The 22,491-nt window shown below is 32.6% G+C and overlaps 3 protein-coding genes across 7 annotated transcripts; 2 read left to right on the forward strand and 1 right to left on the reverse strand.

The window, feature by feature from the left end:
* The first annotated feature begins 3,958 nt into the window (after nucleotides 1-3,958).
* Nucleotides 3,959-4,866, forward strand: LOC132030364 (uncharacterized). Its single transcript, XM_059419972.1, has one exon. The coding sequence runs from the start codon at nucleotides 4,136-4,138 to the stop codon at nucleotides 4,778-4,780; it is 645 nt and encodes a 214-aa protein (XP_059275955.1). The 5' UTR covers nucleotides 3,959-4,135; the 3' UTR covers nucleotides 4,781-4,866.
* Nucleotides 4,867-12,820: 7,954 nt separating this feature from the next.
* Nucleotides 12,821-16,511, forward strand: LOC132030365 (pentatricopeptide repeat-containing protein At4g02820, mitochondrial). 2 transcript variants are annotated; one of them, XM_059419973.1, is made up of 3 exons: nucleotides 12,821-13,039; nucleotides 13,822-14,172; nucleotides 14,982-16,511. In XM_059419973.1, exons 2-3 carry the CDS (start codon nucleotides 13,855-13,857, stop codon nucleotides 16,236-16,238), a joined length of 1,575 nt encoding a protein of 524 aa, XP_059275956.1. In that variant the 5' UTR covers nucleotides 12,821-13,039; nucleotides 13,822-13,854; the 3' UTR covers nucleotides 16,239-16,511. The 2 variants fall into 2 exon arrangements, with proteins under 2 accessions (XP_059275956.1, XP_059275957.1); XM_059419974.1 differs by lacking the exon at nucleotides 12,821-13,039 and adding an exon at nucleotides 13,107-13,679.
* Nucleotides 16,512-16,985: 474 nt separating this feature from the next.
* LOC132030366 (uncharacterized) lies at nucleotides 16,986-22,327 on the reverse strand. 4 transcript variants are annotated; one of them, XM_059419979.1, is made up of 7 exons: nucleotides 22,221-22,327; nucleotides 20,511-20,650; nucleotides 20,364-20,414; nucleotides 19,788-19,839; nucleotides 18,119-18,177; nucleotides 17,595-17,640; nucleotides 16,986-17,423 (listed from the first exon to the last, which is right to left on the reverse strand). In XM_059419979.1, the coding sequence occupies exons 2-7, from the start codon at nucleotides 20,628-20,630 to the stop codon at nucleotides 17,299-17,301; spliced, it is 453 nt and encodes a 150-aa protein (XP_059275962.1). In that variant the 5' UTR covers nucleotides 20,631-20,650; nucleotides 22,221-22,327; the 3' UTR covers nucleotides 16,986-17,298. The 4 variants fall into 4 exon arrangements, with proteins under 4 accessions (XP_059275962.1, XP_059275958.1, XP_059275961.1 ...); XM_059419975.1 differs by having other exon boundaries at nucleotides 20,511-20,782; XM_059419978.1 differs by having other exon boundaries at nucleotides 20,511-20,761; nucleotides 22,221-22,313.
* Nucleotides 22,328-22,491: the final 164 nt, after the last annotated feature.

The raw sequence follows: 22,491 nt of genomic DNA on the forward strand, positions 1-22,491 counted from the left end.
CCAAGAATCTGCTTAGATCAAAATAGATTGTGTAAAATTGGTCAAATAATAGGTTCATCTGATCCAATCAGTATCCCTTCTTTTTTAAAATTGACTTCTTTTTTTAATATAAAATTAATGTATTTCCTTCGATTATTAACTTATATTTTCCAAACTTACATACTTTTGATTCCTATTTTTCAAATTGTATGTTTGGGTTTGGATTGCATTTTGATCCATTAGGTTACTCTATTTAATTTGTTTTGACTTGATAGATTAGTGGTCGTTTCAAGATCAATTACGGAATGATATGTGTATTTTTTCTTTAAAAAATTGGAGTAATAATTTACTAACATCAAAATTAGCAGGTATATATTTGACAAGTCTTTTTAGTTTATATTTGATTGATGTCCAATTTCATGTATTTCTATAATAATTTTTTTTTAAACTGCAGGATTTAAGTTTATTTATCAGAGCTTTCATCACACTTTTCGAAACTGCACATTGAAGAGCTCTTCTCAAGAAGTATTGTGAAATGTGTAAAAATAAATGAAATTGTCAGTTTGAGTAAATCTCATGCATCAACAAAGTATGTTTTTCCATGAATTTTATTTTTATATGCTATTTCATAAAGATTACTTATTATTTGTAATTTGTGATTTTATTTTTATTGGAGATTATTTTTATCCATAATATAAGGGGAGTTTCTTTGCACTTACTTTTTGAAATTTGTGTAGAGTGGCTGAGTGGGGTTGGGGAACGACCAGTTGCACTTATATGGAAGACTCCTACCGATACTTTTTTTTTTTTTTTTTCTTTTTTCCTTTCGTTTTCGTTATTGTTGTTTTCCTTTACTTCCCCTTTTTATATGTTTTAAACAAGGAGAATTTTAAAACACTTAAATTTTATTTCTCTAATGAAAGAACAAAAGTACTTACCATCTACATATATTAAATACGAAGACAAAAATCACGTTTTAAAATTTTGTTGAATGTTTTTTTGAATTTTTTGCTTTCCTTATATGGTTTTTAAGAAAATGATTTTCACCTATTAAGGTTATGCGAAAACCAAGTATCTCTAAAAGACTAAAAACTCTTAGGGATAAATATTAGAGAAAATGAAAATCAATTGTCAGTAATAAAATAGGTCAAACTTTGAAAGATTATATATTTTGATATGAATTCTAAAAAGAACTTTTATGACATTTAAATGAAAATTTATTAAATTGAATCTGCCTCGAAGTGTGCATGATTTCACTAGTTGATTCCTAAAGAGAATTTGTATAGCTTGTGCAACGGAATCGTTATAACCTCTTTAATATTATGAGGATGTAGATTTTATTGTTCTAAAAGTTACATTATTTCTATATCAAAGTTAACCTAATGATAAGAAGTTTATAAAATATGTTATAATCTTACACGAAAGTTATCACATAGCTACAACCAAATCAAAATCTTGAAGTCAACTCTGTTGTTGTAGATGTGTTAAAAACTAAAAATGTATTTGCTATGAGTTACTTTAGATATCACATCACAAATCCTTTATTTGTGTTTACCACTCCTCAGTCTCTTCTTGCATAACTAGATAGCACATCACAAATCACACACAGTAAGATACACAAATCTTCTCTAAGTTCTCTTATTTTCTTCATCTCACTCCCGGCACATTGTTTTGTCGGAATGGTAGCCTCCATTTTATAATTATATCAAACGTTATTCTTTTTTGTCACTAGAAACATTCAAATGGCGAAATACATTGTTTATGAAGTCTTCAAAAATATAACAATCAGTAAGACTAACAAATAAAATTAGAATAAGAAAATTAATTATTATAAGAAGAAAACACATTTCAAACAATTATCAACTTCAAGAGCTAGAAAAGTTGAAGGACAAATTTTATACCCTATATATTCATTTAAAGGACAATTGTTAAATTGGGCTCAGTACTAGTTCATGGGTTTGTGGAGGGTTTTCTTGAGGGTTTAGTTGAGCACCGGAAAAGTTGCAAAAAACAACCAATCTACAAAACAACTACTTTAATTCTAAATTAGATTAGCGTTAATTTAATTACTTTATTTGGACATTTCTCTCACTAGAATATCTCTTCTAAATTTTTTCGTAATTATTACTCTTTTCCTCCAGTTTTTTGTAGATCAATAGTGAAGTACCTGGTAGTGTTATTCGGTGGCTTTTATGGGATTTCTTTAATTACTTTTATTTTATGTGATTTTTTGTTCCAAATTTGACGATCTTTACTCTTTAGGTAATTTATCTACAGCATAGCCATAGTTATAGTTTAGCCTAAATTTTGATTATTAGGAAATCAATTAAGTTTATTTGATTGAGGTCTTTAACAACGAAATTAACCCAAGTTAGTTATGAATTTTTTTGATGTGAGGTTTGAAACAATGACAAATAAATAATGTTAAGCAAAACAAGTATGATGATGGAAATAATGAGATAAAAAAAAAGATAAGAAGTTTATTCAATTTTCAAATGATGGAATTGAACATCTGCGAAAACCACAATCGAATGCATAGAAACAGTAAGCCGATTGTAATGAGAGTAAAAACAAGTAGAAGTGTATTGCTCAGAGTTTTTCGATCAGGTATAAATCAGAGATTGAGGAGGTAAATATAGGTTTGACCTAGATAACTAACTCCCTTAACTGTAAGCACGTCGAAACCGTTGTTACATGAGGATTGTGAATTATGAAAATGAGGTATGTCATGATTCCTCGAATATCAGGCTGTAAGGCTATCCCCAATTGTCGATCTCTGGGCGCATAGGCTGACCATCTGGTCCTCTACGTGAGTTGTGTGTCTAGAATGAAAGCCAAAGCTAGAAAGATCGAGAGCTCCTCCGCATATCACTTCAGTTTTCCAGGCGTTGTCTCTGGACCCCTATGGAACTTATCCTGCATATTTTATTGAAGCACAATAAAAAATGTTGCTCTGTTTAGAACATGATAATAAACTTTCTTTGATATGTCTTGTGAATTTTAATCTTTTCAAATATTGTTATCACTAGTTAGCTCATTGATCATGTAGCCTTTCGTTTGGTAGCCGTATTTTTGCTTTGATCCTTTTATTGAATTCTTGGTTCTTTGCATCCTGCTTCCTTGAGCATTATAGGTTAGTGTGTGATATAATTGATAAATCTTTGAACACATTGTTTTCATGTCTTTCAAAAAATTTTGAATTATTAATTTTTGTGACTTATAGAAATTTATATAGTTTCTAAATATTTAAAATCTTGTTTTAAAAACTTGATATTTATAGGCTTGAATTCATGCTGAAAATTAAATATCGCTTCGTTCCGAAAAGATTGTCTTAGTTACTATTTGGATAGTCAAAGGATATTTTTTTTACCATAATTTTTTCAGGTACTTTCTAAATATTTTAAATCGTTAACTATTGTGACTTATAGTACTCCATCCCTCCCATTTTATATGAAGGTGTTTGACTTGACACAGAGTTTATAAAGAAAGAAAGAATGACTTTTCAAATTTGTGGTCTAAAATGAGTCATAGATATTTGTGTAGATGTAAATTATTTTATTAAGGGTAAAATGTGTATTATAAAGTTAAATTGTTACCAAATATAGAAATGTGTCATTCTTTTTGGGACTGACTAAAAAAAAAGAGCGTCAAATAAATTGAGACAGCGTGATTACTTTTTATGCAGTTTCTAAATATATAATTTTATTTTAAAATATTTAAAAACTCTGTATCCGAATTCAAGATATTAATTAGTTTGACCCTAGTATTTTTATAATCCGAATCAGAATAATCTTCTTGGAGGGAGTAGTTTATTCACAGATGAAGACTGAAGTGGGACGAAAAAAAGAAAAGACCAAAAAGGATTTTGTTACACCCTCAACCCTCCCCCCCCCCCCCCCCCCCCCCCCCCCCCACCCCACCAAGGTTAGACTATTTATTAGATTGCGCGTTTCTCTTCTTGTTTGGCAAAACAGAATTTAGTCAAGGAAAAAGATCGCTCCCAATCCTACTCAACATAGGCAAACTCCATATAAACTCTACATTATTTAACCGCTATATCTCTTTCCAATATCACAAAATTACACCAAAATCCCAATTCAAGAATCTCACCAGTCACCATACGCTTAATTAATTTACCCTCTTCTCACAAATCACCATGGCTGAAATCTTAAGAACCCAAACTCAAACCTTATTCTGCACTGTCCCATTCTACGAAGACCAAATCAAAGTAACAGTTACAAAAAAAGCTTCCATAGTTGATCAATGGATCGGCCAAACAATTCACATTCACCGTAAAAGACTCCATAAACTCCTTATTGGTTTAGACATTGAGTGGTTAGCGGCGCGTACTAACCACGACAACCAAAATCCTGTTGCGCTTCTCCAGCTTTGCGTTGGTCGTCGTTGCCTTTTATTCCAACTCCTCCATGCAGACTACATACCGAACTCTCTTTATGCTTTTCTTGGAAACCCTAATTTTACGTACGTAGGTGTTGGTGTGCATGGGGATGTTTTGAAGTTGTTTAATGATTATGGGTTGGTTGTAGCGAACCCAGTTGATTTGAACAGGTTAGCAGTTGTTGTTAGGGAAGTTGAGGAGTATGGGAGGATAGGGTTGAAGAGAATGGGGTTTGAAGTTCTTGGTAAAGTTATGGAGAAGCGTTTTAGTGTTACTATGAGTCAATGGGATGCTGAAGATTTGGTGTATGAACAAGTTGAATATGCTTGTATTGATGCTTTTGTGTCTTTTGAAATTGGGATGAATTTGTTTTCTGAGATGTTGAACACAGTGGTGTATTGATTGTTTGGTATCTTGTACTGCTATTGATTAATTCCAATGAATGTGTATAAATTTGTGTTCTAATTTCTCCTTTAAAGAATTTTTGATTTGTGGCTTTTTTGACAATACATAGAATCTGTATAATTTGTGCAGATTTTCTGAGGCGCTATAACATATCTATTGTGTAAACTATGAGGATGCTAGTCTTACTATTCTAAAAGTTACTCCATATGTTATATCGTCAATCAAACATAATATAAATTTAATCTCAAACTTAATTGTGAATATCTCACCTTATCCTATCAAACATGAATTATAATGCCGGCATAATTTAGTCCACGAAATGATAACAATGCTAGTTGCAATTAGGAGTGTTCACGCAAAATTGGAAAATTGAATCAAACCGAAGAAAAAAAGGCCTAGATGGTTTGATTATTCCGTCATTGCCTTTTATTCCAACTCCTTCACTCAGATTACATCCCGCATTATAACCTCTCTACTGTGTACATTATGAGAATCTTATGGTTCTAAAAGTTGCTACATTATTTCTCCAAAAGTTATCTTTATGATATAAAAAGTTTATAGAATGTTGTGACAGAGTTTGGTAGATGCATTGATGTGCTTTGAAGTACAGCCTCAACATGCTGCACATTGGATGTACGACTAGCTAACAGCTGCAGCTACTATGTTCTAGTTGGTAAACTAATGGTATTTGTACTGCAGTTAGTTAGGTGATTAATTGCCATTGTTAGTTAGAGTTAGCACTCAGTTAGCAGTCAGTTAGTCAGTTCAATGTAGGTTAAGTAAGTCGATTAGTGAGGTGAGCTAGCATAGTGTGTATGTTCTTTAGCTTCTACATTGTTCCATTTTATGCAAGATAGTTTCCCCAAAAGTGTGGCACTTCTCTTCTTCTCTGCTGCATTATTTTTTCTTCTCAGAATTCAAATCTTGCATCTCATTCTAATAGTTGCCGGGATTCAGCAACTCTACATGATATCAGAGTTTCGCGAGTACAGATCGGGGGGAATTACTTTAGAATATAGTGAAGAATTCAAGAAACTTGTAGCTTGATCTATAAACTGTGAATTCGATTTGCATGGAACCTCAGGAGCTTCAATGTAGAGTCCAATAGCAACAGTGGCGACTAAGAAGGTGGATCATCATTATCCTTTGTACCTGTATATATCCATCAGACGCACCAGGATCATTCTCTGTTGGAATTATGTTGGCAGGATCGGACATTTACACTTTATGGTAGGGGTGCTTATCGGGTGATTTGGTTCGGTCTTGAATGTTATTAGTTATCAATTTGTAGATATGCTAAATCGTTACAGTACTATTAAGATATCCGTTATTGGTTTATCAATTATTGGTCGTTAACTGTTCGATTGTTACAGGTGAGATATTAAATGACACAAACTTCAAAACTTCAAATTCATTTTTATCAAATATGTTATCAGAGGAAAATGTCACTGCCCCCGCAATTTGGCATTGGCTTAACTAATAAGGAACTTTTGGTTCCTCTATCGTTTCTTCTCCAAATATTTAATTTATACCACGCAAGGCTCAAACAAATGCACACATTTCATGTTCCTAATAGTGGCTCATGCAGTCAACTTTTGCCAGCCCACTCAAATGCTAAAGTACAAAAACAGAGAAGAGGCAAAGCTAAATATAAGCTGATAAGTAACAGCTGAACAAGTGAAAATTGTAATTTAATATTATTATCGGGTTATCGTTTAACCCTTTAAGAAAAAAATTTAAAACCGTTACAGATCGAACTGATAACCTTATAAAAAAATCTAAATTCTTACGGAATCGTTATCGGTTTTGAACAACCCTACCTTATGGAGCATAGCTATGAAATTAGCCTTGCTAGGGAAGAACAGATTGGGATTCATGGAAGGATTTGAGAAGATAGATGATTATACAGGAGATTTGGGGCGCCTCTGGAGTCGTTACAATGCAATCGTGGCCTCGTGGCTAATTTGTAATGTAAGTAAGGATTTATTTGGTGGAGTGCTTTTTGTTCAAATACTCATTTAATCTTGGAAATTTTAAAGGAAAGGTTCGACAAAATTTGCAGTTCTCGAGCTTTTAAACTGCATAAGGAAATTTCCACTTCACTTCAGGGTGTTTCTTCATTATATGTATACTAGCATACATGCCCGTGCATTGCACGGGCCGAATATGTCTATTCACTTTTATTAACCAGTCTTTAAGGTTTGTATTTTAAAAATAACTTTTAAAAACATTCTAATTGTTATTATATATAGCAAGATATACAAAATGTATTTTATGTACCATCACTTTAGTTATAATTAAAAAATGGAGTTTAAAATTTAAAAACATATGATGGAATTAAGTCTTTGAGATGGAAAAAGTCGAACTTTTTTCTCATTGTTATGATAATGAAAGTTGTTCATCAATGTGAAAAAGAAAATTAGTAAGAATATGAGGGAAAATTAATATTTTGATTCTAGATTTTTTCTTTTAAATTTTTTAATATCTTATATGTATATCGACAGGTTGATATTCATTTCAATTAATTAACTGTTCAGATCCAAACATAAGAACCATTGTTGTATATATTGGATTTTTTAAAAGCAAAACTAATAAAATATTTTATTAAATTAATTAAAAAATATATTATAATTTTTTATATTAACAATTATAGATAAAAAGAATTGTTACAGAGAAATAAAAATTAGAAAGATATATGTTATATCGCAAATCACCAAATACATTTTATAATGTAAAGAAACAATAATGAGAGAATGCAAAGGAGAGTAAAATAAGTAAAGTATTGACAAAGAAGGAAAACGGGGATAAAATTCATTCTCTCCTTTCACTTTTACTTGTCGACGTTAAAAAAAGAAATTTTTGTTCTTCTTATTTTATCCTTCACATTAATTACTTTTTTTCAAATCATTTTCTGAGGCTATTGAGACTATACACCAATAAATATGGATATTATGATAAAATATATACTTCATTTATTAATTCTTAAAGAACGTAAAAAGTCAAAAGTGAACAAGTGAAAGTCCATGGAGGGAATAAATACGTGTAGGAGAATTAAAATTGAAGTGCATACATGTATACATGAGAAGAGAATAAATACTCAGTACTATGACATATGTCCAAGTGGGATAAAAAAGTAGTTGGTTAAACTGTACAATTTATATAACTTTTGGTATAAATTTTCATTGCTATTGTTCGTCCTCTCTTCACGTTTAAAGTATTGACAAAGAAGAAAACTGGGGATAAAAGTCACTCCCTCTGTTTACTTTTACTTGTCCACGATCAAGAGAAAGAAATTTTTGTTCTTATTATTAATTTTATCCTTCACATTAATTACTCATTTTCAAAGGCTATTGACACTTACACCAACAAATATAAATATTATGGTAAAATATATACTCCCTCTATCTCATATTTCTTTTGCACGCCTCTTAAGAAATTATAAATAAAAGATGTATTTTACTACCGCACGCCTATCTCTCTCCAATAAATACATTCTAATTAAAATTGACTATTTTCAAGAATAGTTATTACTAAGGATAATATGAGAAAGATTTAATTAATTTTATCTTGGTTTTGTAAATGAACAAGTAATATGGACATATATTTTTAGTAATGTGGCCAAGTAATATGGGACGGAAAGGTTAAGATGGGAAAGATTTAATTAATTTTATCTTGATTTTGTAAATGAACAAGAAATTTGGACATATATATATTTTAGTAATGTTAAGTACTTCATTTATGAACAAGTAAAAGTGCACGGATGAAATAAATATGTGTCAGAGAATTAAAATTGAAGTGCATATGTGTATACATGAGGAGAGAATAAATATTTAAAAAGTAATGTTGAGTACTTCATTTATGAAATAAATATGTATCGGAGAATTAAATTTGAAGTGCATACGTGTATACATGAGGATAGAATAAATATTCAGTACTATGACATATGTCCACATGGATTAAAAAGTAGTTGGTTAAAGTGTACAATTTATATAGCTTTTGGTGCAAGCATTCATTGCGTGTACAATTTTTATGTTAAGTACTTTATTTATGAACAAGTAAAAATGCACGGAGGAAACACATATGTGTCAGAGAATTAAAATTGAAGTGGCATATGTGTATACATGAGGAGAGAATGAATATTAAAAAAGTAATGTTGAGTACTTCATTTACGAACAAGTAAAAGTGCACGGAGGAAATAAATATGTCGGAGAATTAAATTTGAGGTGCATACGTGTATACATGAGGATAGAATAAATATTCAGCACATATATATGTCAAAAAAGTAATGTTAAGTACTTCATTTACGAACAAGTAAAAGTGCACGGAGGAAATAAATGTGTCGGAGAATTAAATTTGAGGTGCATACGTGTATACATGAGGATAGAATAAATATTCAAATGACATATGCCCATTAAAAAAGTAGCTAGTTAAACTGTTCAATTTATATAACTTATGGTACAAGTATTCACTGCGTGTACAATTTTTAAAGCCTATGGTACAACCATGGGAAGCTGTGTTCGTCCCTTTACCACATTTATATATAATAGAAATTGTTTTAGGCTTTAGGCTTCAGGGCCTATGGGATGAACTAGTTATGTGAGGCCCGGGCTTAAACTCAAGATATAAAAGCAGATATTTTAACGGGCAAAAAACATATATGTACATGGTATGAACATGACGATATTTTTCGGTTTACAAAATATATCGATAAAGTTACAAAATCTATACGAATTAGGTAAATTAAAAAAAAGCAAATAAAACACATTAAATAAGGTAAGGAGAGATATAGTTCATTTTCTCCACTTTTGCTTCCTTACTTCATCCACTTTTCTCTCCCCATTCAAAATTAAGAGATATTATTACCTAATTTTTCTCCAACTTTTACTCAAAAAGTTCATTATAATAGTACAAAGTTCATACACCAAAAACATATATGTATAGTTTTCGTATTCAATATGTAAAAATAGATTCTTAGTTTTTACATATTGTTGATTATTATAAAGTACATATAAATTGTATAAAATCTAATCAAAGTATGTATAAATTTTGAAAAAATATGTATAATAAAATTGTAATTGATAGAAACCGATTCCATACAAAGTTCATACACCGAAAAATAGTATTAATTTTTTGTATGAATATGTATAAATGTATAAATTAGCAATTTCTACGTATGAAATATGTGTAAAAGTTGTATGTATATTGTGATTATGATAAAGTACATATAAATTGTATAAAATTTGATCAAAGTATGTATAGATTATGAGAAAGTATATATATATATATAATAAGTTTTACGAGGTACAAACCAAATTCCATCCATTTCATACACATATCGCAACATTTTTAAGACTAATTCATATTAAATTTGTTCGCATTTCATACACATTGTCATAGATTTAAAAAATGACATATATTCCACATTTCATACATATACTAGTTTTCAAAAAAACTATAGTTTATATAGTTAAGTAAAACACGCAATTCATATATATCTCAAAATGAATATACAATTAATACACAAGTTAGTAATTAAAAATACTTTGTAATAGTGGTTTGAAAATTTATACTAGGAGAGAAGATGAATTTTATAAATATGTCGGAGAGAGAGAGAGAATTAAATTTGAATGGTAACTATCGTGTATACATGAAGTCCACATTTAAATATCAGATTTTCTTCCTTAAAAAATGTCTAAAATCGTGGGCATCTCATTAAGTCTTATATACTTTGTAATTTTATTGGCATGTTTTGTAAATAAGAAAAAGTATTCTTATGTTTCGTAATATAGAGTCTTAAATAGGTATTATTAGGTCATTTTCCCTATTTTAACTAAAGAAATATAATTTGTGTTAGTACAAGTGTACAACAACAACAACAACAACCATATAAAAAATAGTTATATAAAAGCAAAATTTTCATTCCACTCCTTTAATATTTTAACTTCCATTTTGATGAAATTATTTAATTCAAATCAAATTTGGAACCAGAATTTATTATAACTTATGTATCCTAATTTTACAAACATCTATACATAGTCAATGAACTTTTAAGATAAATACATAATTTAACTTGTGCGGCGGATTCTCTTAATTAGGGATTAGGGGTTCGAACATGGATATGGAAAAAAATCTTTGGAGGAAGCGCTCCCCGAATAGCGCGATGCGGTGCGAATTATCGATTAATTGGGTACCAAATGTATCCAATCGGAAAATCAAAGAACGTGAAAAAATGAGGTAGGAGGTTCGATAGCTTTTGAAAAGTAGACTTTAAAAAACAAAAACAAAAAAATTGACATAAATAAATATATATAATTAATTAAAAGAAATTGTTTTAAAAGGCTTTAAAAAACAAAAAACAAAAAAATTGACTTAAATAAATAAAATTAGGACATAAAAGTAATTAATTAAAAGTTTTTAAAAAATTGAGAAATTATTGGGACTACAAAAGTCCTCACATTCCCTCTTATATATAATAGTAATATGCTCAATTGTGCCCCCTCCTTCCTGTGATTGTCCTAGATTCAGAGAGTTTGTTGAGTCTAGAAAGATTGTTGCAATTTTTAATGATGATGCATACATCTAGTTCCAACAAGTTCCTAGTGTGAATCAGGCCTATGCAATGATTAAATCAAGATGAGAGCCAAAAGACTGTCAGGAACAAGTCAGATGATGAATGAACACATGAATCCAACTGCTATATTTACAACAAGAGGTGGAAATCATAAACAAAAGAGGAACTAAAACTATAAGTATACTTTTAAGAATGTAAATCTCTCTTCATAGTTTTGAAAAAAAGCGCACCCTTCATGTTGCAAAAGAGATTTAAGAGTAAAAAAATGCAGGTATTATGTTTGTTTGTTTGGTTTGTTTAGTTGGTGTTAAAAAAAATAAAAATAAAATAAAAAAACCATTCAAACATATAAATATATTTATCTCCGGAGATAAATTTAAAATGTTACACAAAATTTTCTTTCAAAATAAATCTTGACACATTTGTGATCCTTGCTTAAAACATAATATGAATATCACAGATGATTCATTTTTGCTTATTTAAATGTTTGATTCTAACCTATATATCACTTAATTCTTAGCAACTACGAGTATTGTTTACCCTAAAAAGAATGCAACAATTGAATTTGTACGTGGTTTAAAGGATCTGTGACCAACCTTAGTAACGAAACTAAAATTAACGAGCTAACAGTATAGAATCAACGGAAAATAAAATGGGATAGCCTGTGTGGAACGGCGGGTCCAACGGGGAGAAGCTCCTTGTTCGGACGGTGTCTAATGGGTCCGATTTGGAGCAATTCCTTCCTCGGACCGTTAAAACGAACAGCAACGGGATGATAAAAAGCTTGAACGAAGATTAAACTTAAATAGTAAACTAGCTTAAATGGCTTAAAAACGAAGATGAGCTTTTCTCTTAGCAAGTAATATATTTGATAAAGATTCTGATGCCCTCTAATGGGGCGGATACATGCGTTTATATAGTGTTAGTGCCCTACTAGAACTAGGAGACACGAACCCCCACGTGGGTGGAATGGTTTCGATTTTGTCGGACACGTCTGTTGATGGCGTGATCCTCGGCGAAGAATCAGTGAAAGATAACCTTCAGTTGATTTGGACTTATCCCTCAAAGATACCTCGGGAGCAACGTCACGGACTAACTAAAACGGACACTATCTAAGGTTCTCTTTTACGAATCGCTACCGACAAGTATTGTTTAACTATCTTAATCTTGATTTTCGTCAAAATTTGTTAAGCTCATATATATATTTTAGAATATATTTTCGACTCTCAAATACTATTTTATTGATAATTCTAATTAGAGAACTTTTCATCGTTCTCGAGTTTGTGGAGAAAACGCCATAAATAGTCACGAGCGTAGGGAGTAGGTCTAAAATGGTCCGAACTATACACTTACCGTTTTTTTTTTTAAAATTTGTAAAGCTCATATATATATTTTAGATATATTTTTCGACTCTCAAATACTATTTTATTGATAATTCTAATTAGTAAAAGAAACACATTTTCATCTGAAAATTTTATTGAGTTTTGTGTCTATATTTAAAATTTGTAGGAGTCATCTGCTTAATACTTTTAACTTTTTTAATTATTAATGCTTCGGATAAAATTTGTTATTTGATGGGCCAAGTGGATAACCCGAAATAAACACCCAGAGCTTCAAGTGTTAAACCCTAAACCCTAACTCTCTCACTGGCGAGTAAATTGACCTGCGAATCATACGCACAATAGGTGTGTTTCTCTTCTGATTATTTGTCAGTTTTTAATTCCTTAATAAGCCTAAGTTCTTTAATTCAGTTCAAATTTATAGCATGTATTTGTGGTTGTTACTTAAATGCATTAAAAACTCTGATTGTTGCTGGTTTACTGAAGAAATGAAAGTTCATTTGGTGTCTAAAAATAAAAATCATGTTTTTATTGATTACAAGGGCAAATCGGCGATAATCCAGAAAAAAAGAAGAAGAAGGGAATTGGTGTATTTTTTCTGGAAGAGAAATGCTTAGAATAAGGAAAAATGTTAACACAGTTTGCTTTTTGTGTTTAAGCTGGGATCATTGGGAAATGTGTAGCTAAATTGAGAAAGAGTGGTTAAGGTCATGGATTTTAGTGTTAAAAATTTAAATTGAAAGGGATCAATATAAGGTGTGTAAGTACATTTACTATTATTCCGGGCTGTTGTTTTAGACTATGAGGTGAAGTACATTTAAGTGGGAGGAGAATCATAAGGTCTCAGGTTCAAAATCCAGCAAAACAAATAACACTAGGTGATTGCTTCCCATTTGCCTAAGCCTTGGTGGACAAAGTTACTGGGTACCGGCCTGTGAAATAGTCGAAGTGCAAGCAAGTTAGCTTGTATAAAAAACAAAAATGGGTGAAGTACATTTGATGTGTAATTTGTTGTTACAAAGACTGTTAGACTCAAATATCTGAAAATGATGTTTTCTAGATGAGCCTTGTTTTGATATCTGTCTTTTTATGGCTATCTCATGTCGGATCTTTTTTTTTTAAAGCAGGCAGTACGAAGTGTGTCCGTGCTAAGAATAAAAATGTTGCTCCGTTTGGTTCGGAGATCTTATGCTGCTGTTCGCCCTTTATCGACTGAAGCTGCAACGGCAGTGAAGCCCACAAGGTCAGGAGGTGGCACTAGCACTACCACTAATTTAGAAGGCGGCACTAGTACTGTCACACGTACTGGTGGCAGAGACACGCTAGGGAAGAGGCTTTTGAGCTTGGTCTATGCAAAGCGTAGTGCTGTCATTGCTATACGCCAGTGGAAGGAACAAGGACACCCTGTACGCAAGTATGAGCTCAATCGCATTGTCCGGGAGTTGCGAAGACACAAACGATACAAACATGCCCTTGAGGTTTCTCTTCCTTCTCATTAACTGTTTCATGATTTACTTTTTAGGCTTATAGTGGTAGGATATTACAGCACTGGAATACTTTTTTGCTGACTGTTTTCTGGGCAACAACAACATACCCAGTGTGTTCTCACAAGTGGTATCTGGGGAGGGTGGGGTGTATGCAGACCTTACCCCTACCTTTGTGGGGTAGAGAGGCTGTGTCCGATAGACCCTTGGCACAAGAAAAGTGACTGTTTTGTCGGCATGCTTCTGTATTTTGCCATGAAAATGTCTAAGGATGAATGGGGTAGGGTAAGAACTGTAAAGTGTCTATTTCTTTTATTGAATACTCAAGTGAAATATTGTATGTGGTTAAATTGCTGGATTCAAACTCCAATTCGTTGTACACGGTGCCACATTGGATTCTGAACAAGGGGGTTACTAATCCAAGAAATGGTGTTATATGATTTAGAAGTTAACTGCTTTTTACAGCATTCCCAATTGCTACCGAGTCTTCACTTGTAAAGAGAATTGCGACAGTCTTCAAGCTTGCTGGAATTTCTTGGATTATTGCTAATAGAAACTGTGGCCACTGACTGATGTTAAGAATGGCAAGCATGCTGTAAAAGCGTAATACAAATGTGCAATTTCTTTCTTCTAATTTTTGTTCTTGCTTTGTTAGAATTAATTATTGTCCTTGCTCCGATTAAGTGTCTTTTAGTATTCTAAAAAGCCCTTGTGAGAAAATCACAGTTTTCTGAAAAGCTAGGAGACATTTTCCACATTTAATAGCATAGGAATCTCCAGTATTGATGGGGTTATGTTTACAGGTTTGTGAATGGATGAGGGTACAAGATGATATCCAACTAGTATCTGGTGACTATGCAGTTCACTTGGACTTGATTGCAAAAGTTCGTGGTATGAACAGCGCGGAGAAGTTTTTTGAAGACCTACCTGATAAACTGAAGGTCCAGACCACCTGTACTGCCCTTCTCCACACCTATGTCCAGCATAAGGACACTGTTAAAGCTGAGTCTTTGATGGAAAAAATGTCCGAATGCGGTTTCTTGAATTGCCCTCTTCCTTATAATCATATGCTTACCTTATACATATCCCAAGGGCAACTAGAGAAGGTTCCAGACCTGATTGAGGAATTGAAGAAAAATACCTCTCCTGATATTGTCACATACAATCTGGAGTTGGCAATTTTTGCATCGCAGAATAATGTTGAAGCTGCCGAGAAAGCATTCGTTGAGCTAAAGAAGGCAAAATTGGACCCTGACTGGATAACATTTAGCACATTAACCAACATCTACATTAAAAACTCACTTCAGGATAAGGCAAAGTCAACTTTGAGAGAAATGGAGAAAAGGATTTCCAGAAAGGTTCGATTTGCATATGCTTCTCTCATTAGTTTGCATACAAATATAGAGAGCAAGGATGAAGTTTTCCGAATATGGAAGGAGATGAAGTCAATGTTCCGTAAATTGAACGATACAGAATATACTTGTATGATATCTTCTTTACTGAAACTGGATGAATTTGGAGAAGCAATGAAACTGTACACTGAATGGGAATCTATTTCTGTGACGAAGGATACTAGGATTTCAAATTTACTTCTTGCTGCATACATTAACAAAAATGAGATGGAAAAGGCTGTCGAGTTTCACAACAGAATGCTGCAGAAAGGCATATCTCCTAGCTACACCACTTGGGAGCTTCTTACATGGGGTTATTTGAAGCAAAAGGAAATGGATAAAGTTCTCGGATTTTTCAAAAAAGCTGTTACTAGTGTTTCAAAATGGGATCCTGATAAAAAGATGGTTCAAGAGATGTTTCATATAGTTGGAGAGCAGGGCAACATTCAAGTGGCAGAACAGTTGCTAGTTGCCCTTCGGCATGCTAAATATGTGAATACAGAGATATATAATGCACTTCTCCGAACTTATCTGAATGCGGGTAAGATGCCAATGATAGTTGCAGAGAGGATGAAAAAGGATAATGTGAAGATGAATGAGGAGACTCAAAAGCTAATTGGATTAACTAGCAAGATGACTGTAACTGAGGTTCCAGATGGTGTTGCTTAAGAACAAGGCTGGACTTACAACTTTGTAAAATATTCAGATCTATGCACAAGAACTTGTATGGCATCTACAAGCAAGATTAATGGATCTATTTTTGAGCTACTCTTCTAGCAATTACAGTTGTCTTCTTAGATAGTTTTACTTTGTTATGCCTCCCATAATAGTTGTATTTTCTATTTATCTCTTTGAAATACAAATTGAACTGGAAATTTTGTCCATTCAAAATTTTCGAACCATGATAAGCTCTTCAAGAAATAATTAAATCTCTTTTAGTTATTCTTCTTGACTTGGATAACATATTTCAAGAACGATCTCAGTAAAAAGATTTGAACTGTCATAATACATTTCCTTTTCCTCTTTCTCATTTTTGAATTATTCTACTTAGTGATCTTGTCCTCTTCTCAATTCTTCTGCCATCAGTATACGCTGAGACAAAGTTGAGCAGACAGATAACTTGTGAGTGCGAAGTCGATCTCTACAACTTGGCATGGCATAAGACATATGGTCTGGGATTGTATTGATTTAATTCTAGAGAATTTAAAGTCTGGTGAAATCATCAACCAGAACAAGGATTCGTGTTGATAAATCCCTAAATTGAACAGCATGATAGAATGCAAAATACATAAAGATTAACAAAAGAGCATTCCTGTATTGAGTTACGAGACAACTATCACACTGTCTCTCTCTCAAACAATTGTGTAGAAAGAAGACAAAGTATATAAGAATGCAGTACAATGGAGCTTGACACACTTCTTTAAAGGGCAAAATTTCTATCATCACTGAAATAATAAAGTTGGAATGTACAAAATAAACAACTCATTACATGGACAAGTCACACATCCTCTCAAAAGAAAAAAAATCCATCAGACACAAGCAGTCATTCTTTTTTTTGATAACCGTAATGTCCAGCCAACTTGTGCGCACCTTTGACTAATTTCTATCACACAGAAGCAGACATCTTAAACACAACCATAGTAAAACAATCAGGAAAGGACAGACTGTCGCCAACAAAGAGATGATCCCGCAGAATGCAGAAGATTTCTGATAGTAAAAGAATCTCTCCTCAGTTGTTTAAACTAGATTTTCTCATGTTCTCATCTTGTGAGGCTGTAGGCGATAACGAGGAAGATGAGATTGCAGCATGGTAAGAAGAAGATGCTAGCTGTGCAAATGCTGGAACAGCACCACCTGTATGGTTTCAACCATGGCAAAGAATGTCAAATGGAACAAAATAAGGAAATACATTCAAGGTATTCTCGTGTCAAGAGCACACAATCTAGAAATGATAATAGGTAAAAGAAAAACAAGTTTTTGTTACAGAATAGACAATTTAAAGTTTTGAAAGAAGCAAGTTCGAACCTGCTAGCCCGGCACATGCAGATGAGAAAACAATCACAGGAGGGGCCTGCATAAACCCAAAATAAAATGTGACTGAACAGCATTTAAACCACCAATAAAAAAGAAAACTAGGAAATGGAGATAGAGAAAACAACCAGAGAATTGGAACGAGTGAGACATTTCTATTTTTACTTTTCAATAAGCACTAAAGAGAGAAAAAACAACCAGAGAATAGGAATGAGTGAGACAATTCTATTTTTACTTTTCAATAAGCACTACAAGTTGTATCCTTTTGTCATGTATGTTGATATGCTTTACTATTGCGTAAATTATTTATGACTCAAAGGTAGTGTTGACAATAGAGTTTACAAAACGGACACATTAGCACTCCAAAACAAAAGCCTAGTGCTTTAGAATTTTGTAATTCCACTTAATGGTAGCATCTATAAGCTGTATTCAGAATTTATTACAAATTTCTTTGTAGCCTGCTTATAGGGTATCCCTTGTATCTCACAGCATAAGGAAATAGGAAAAAATAAACTTACACCGACAAGGAAATGCAACCACATAGGCCCTTTAATCCACCTTTTAACAATCGGCATCACTGCAAGTAGGAACAAGAGGAATAAGTTAGAGACAGGACATGTTGGTTAACGTTAATATGATTGTCATTCAGACAACATTTTCACATTACCAGGTCCATATAACATAAGCACAGTATTTGTACATAAATGAATCATCTCAGATTCGACATATCTTTTTTTGAGAAACAGTAACTTTGTCTCAGATTTTTTTTTTTTTTTTTTTTTTGACAATGTAACATGACTTTGTCTCAGATTTAAAATGTGCAAAATTGCAAGTGACTATTAAAAAACCAAATTCCACCATGTAAAGTAGGATTAAGATAGTATTTAGGCTCCAGTACAGACACGAACTTGATGAAAAAGGCTCAATGACTCAACAAGACACTTCCATGACAGGAATGCATAATCCCGAGAGTATTATAGAAATCAGAAATGCATCTTCTGTTACGTAGGAAGAATGATTTAGAAAGAAAGAGCATACTATCTAGATCTTTTTTTTTTTTTTTTGACAAGGGCATACTATCTAGATCTTTGCTCATCTTTTACACATTTTTAGTGCATGTGGTGCGGTTCGTCAGCAATTCGTTGATAAGTACACTGTAAACAGTTCTTAACATTAAGAAGATTAGAACATCAACAGTAAAAGAAATTTAACAGCAAATTTTCAAAAAGCTTTGATCGACATGCTAAATCATGATTAACAGGCAAGGATTAGAAAGTTGCCACAACTTAGGAGGGATTTATATGAAGCTAAAAGATGTGAGCTTCTTTAAATACTTCTTAAAGAGGACAGCACCAGGAGAATGTCGACACTCCATCAATTTGCAGTTTTTCAATAAGGAAAAATTGATGAGATAATTATCCTAAAATCACGAAAGATGGCCAACCAGCTGCTAAAATCTAAGTTAAAGTCCAAGCCTTAGAATTTGGAAATGGAGCTTAGGATATGCCAAAGGCAATTTCTAAAAGAGAGAACAGAACTTGGAAATTTCCAGTTTCTTGGATTATCATTAAAAGAATAAGACAATTACAAGTTTTTTCCAAAATAACAATATGGATTTCCTTAGACATGTAATTTATAGGTCGTCAAACTCTGAATTTTTTTTTTTTGGCATATTTCACAAAAGGTAAGGAGATATTTGCAACTTAGATTGAACGTTTAGGTGATCTAGAATAAATCTTTGGCATCTTTCATTAGATAGTTTAGGTAAACAAAACGAGATGTTGTAATTATAGTATTGTGAACCCTAAGAGAGAAATGTATTAGGTGATGATCTCACAAATCTCCGGAGAGAAATGTATTAGGTGATGATCTCACAAATCTCCGGAACCAGTGTGTGAATAACATGGAATTCTCCCCATTTTATTTTCATAGAGATTGTTTTGTCATGTTACAGCATGGTTGGATTGTTAAATGAAGCAAATTATACAACAACTAAGTCTTAATCCCAAACTAATTGAACTCAGCTATATGAATCATCAATATCCGTTTTGCTCCATATAAAGCAGATCATAATCAATAAACAATATTTCACCTCCCAAAAGGGATGTAAATACATAGAGCATGTTAACAACAAGAATTTGAATACAGAAAGCAACTAAGGAAGAAGGTTAAAACGCTGTTATGTACCATGGTTGAAGCCATAGAATGCACTTGTCGTACCACCAACTGCAGAACCAATCTGAAATATTACGGAAGTAGTTAAGCAAGGGAGTTAGGGTGGGGGGTGTTTTGGGCGGGGGGATGAATAAGGAGAATCAGATTTAGTAAAAACAGGAATGTAATAAAAAACATACTGCTAAGGCATAAATTTTAGAACTCTGTCTCAATTTATATTATACATTTTCTACTGGCAATTTCATTAAACACTTTTTAGATGGGAGTGGCATTCAGATAACATTTACTAACACATTTCTAGAATCATAGGTAATTTTGTTTTATATAACTCTCATATGTTTCAATGTTCAAGAATTAAAATTTATTTACAATTCAACTTCAAATACCAATGTTTCCTATAACCAACTTTCATATATGAATACCTCAAATTTTCTTTTTACTGCTAGTGCTACAATACGCATGTGCACTTTAATTTGTCAAATTAAGTGGTCTACTCAAATTGTGTCCCATAAAATAAAGGAGAACCTGAATTTATCATTCAAGAATGGAAAAACAAAGTAGTGTTAACATAAATCATCAATATCAAACCATAGAAAAGCTGTCTCGGATTAGAGGTGGAACCGTCCACTCGCTTGTCTCCTGCAACGGAATGAGAGAGACACTCATAATACATTGTATTAACACTCAGAAGTACAACAAAACCACATCCAAAAAGTATAAGAATCAGTTGTTTACCATCTCCTTAGAAAGAGGACCGGCGCAATGTGGACATCTCATACTACTATAGCTATTTTTGTTTATCTTGTTGTAATTTTCTTTCTCTCTTCTAGGAGTTGGTTCCTTCATCATAACCATTCACCAATTCGACAGAATCTCTGCTTTATACAGTAGAGTCACAGGGCCACAGAGGTCAGCAAATCCTTGTGTTTTGGGAAAGAAGATCACCAAGCTTTTCTTCCAGGTATCACTTCTCCTTATAATATCAACTAAGCATTCAAATAGACTGTCTACAATTACTTAATCAAGTTAGACTTAAGTTTGAGTATTAAAAGTATGAAGCAAATGTGGTATTCAAGTAGACTTTCAAAATATCCAAAATGCAAGCACATAGGCAAATACAAAATGCATAAACATATAAAAAACTAATCATTCACTTTCCCCTTTTCCTCCACCATGACGACAGCCTTTTTCCTTTTCCCTTTTGACTCACATCCGGTTTTATCACTCTTTGTTACATTTTCTGATGCAAGTAAAATAGTTACCCCCTCCATCCCAATTTATGTGATACTTTTCGCTTTTCAAGAGTCAAGTTGACTAAACTTTGAAGCTAAATTGGATTAGATGAACACAATATTTTAGGATTAAAATTTTTCTATTTAAAAACTACATGAAAAGTACTATAAGTTGCATATCAATTTGGTGAAAAAATATATTACGTATCAAATATTGGTCAAAGTTTATATAGCTAGAATCTCGGCAAGCGAAAAATATCACATAGATTGGGACAGAGAGAGTATTAAAGTGAAATTGTAGGAGTTAGTCAAGCTACATGGATGCATGAACTGGCAAGAATAACTAATTAGAGTATCAGTAGCTAAGTCTAGTAGCCTCCAAGACTTATTTCGAGAGGCAAAAGGTTGAGGGACCTATGATTTAGGTCATATGTTCAAGCCATGCAACATGCAAACTAAGCTTGGTATTTAACTGGAGAAGGGCAGATGGGCGGGCGCATTATCCCCGACTTTCAAAAATTGTAGTTGGTCCTAAGGGTTGGCCCCAAACAAATCTCTAGTTCATTAAATAAAAAACTAGCATATTAGCATTAGAATTGAAGAACCATTTAATCAGACTGTGTCATCAAAAGAGCAAAAAAGCTCTAAGGTTTGTTGGGGGCACAAATAAAGTGTGGGCTTTAATGAAGAAAGGTTCAAATGGAAAAAAGATAGTACAAATACAAATAATCACCTCTTCAGGATTATGCTCATTGGCAAGGAAAGTATGCCTTAGAGCCTTTATGACGACACTGAAGCGTCTTAAGCGAGGTGAAGTGCTCAACATGGTTTGCGCCTCACTTCAGGGCTTAAGTGCGCCTTTGACAACACTTTTATTTAAACAAAAATATAGTTATAATAAGTTTAACATATGCCGGACTTCTCTGTAATAGAATAGCTTCAGAAAAAATGTTAAGAAAACAATTCATCACTTAAAATAATTATTGTTGATTATTTAGAACAGAAAAGAACAATTACACAGTATGCACATCATCATAATCTCATATAAACACAATACATCTAGCAGTAGATACAAAACACTACTAATTTTTTTTTTTTTTAAAAAAAAAAAAAATCGCACATGCAGGCCAAAGGAAGAAAAGCAATTAAAAAAATAAAAGGGTAAAAAATAAAAGGGGGGTAAAAAATAAAAGGAATTTTCTTCCAATCTTACAGAGATGAAGGAAACTGAGAAATAGAGACAACTTCTCAAATTTTACGTAAGGAACGCAGATTGTTGAATTTAAGAGACTAATTTTAGGTTTAGAATTAGGGGGGGGGGGGGGGGGGGGATTTTCCAGAAAGGAAGGACATGAAAGGAATTAGGTAAAAAGAGAGAGGGTGTTTTTGGTAGGAGACGGAAAGAAATAGGTGCTAGTTTTTGGCCAAATACATCCCTGAACTAACTGTAAATTTAAATTACATCCTCATACTAGCACAGTGAA

The sequence above is a fragment of the Lycium ferocissimum genome, chromosome 9 (assembly GCF_029784015.1).
Source record: "Lycium ferocissimum isolate CSIRO_LF1 chromosome 9, AGI_CSIRO_Lferr_CH_V1, whole genome shotgun sequence".
Lineage (NCBI taxonomy): Eukaryota > Viridiplantae > Streptophyta > Magnoliopsida > Solanales > Solanaceae > Lycium > Lycium ferocissimum.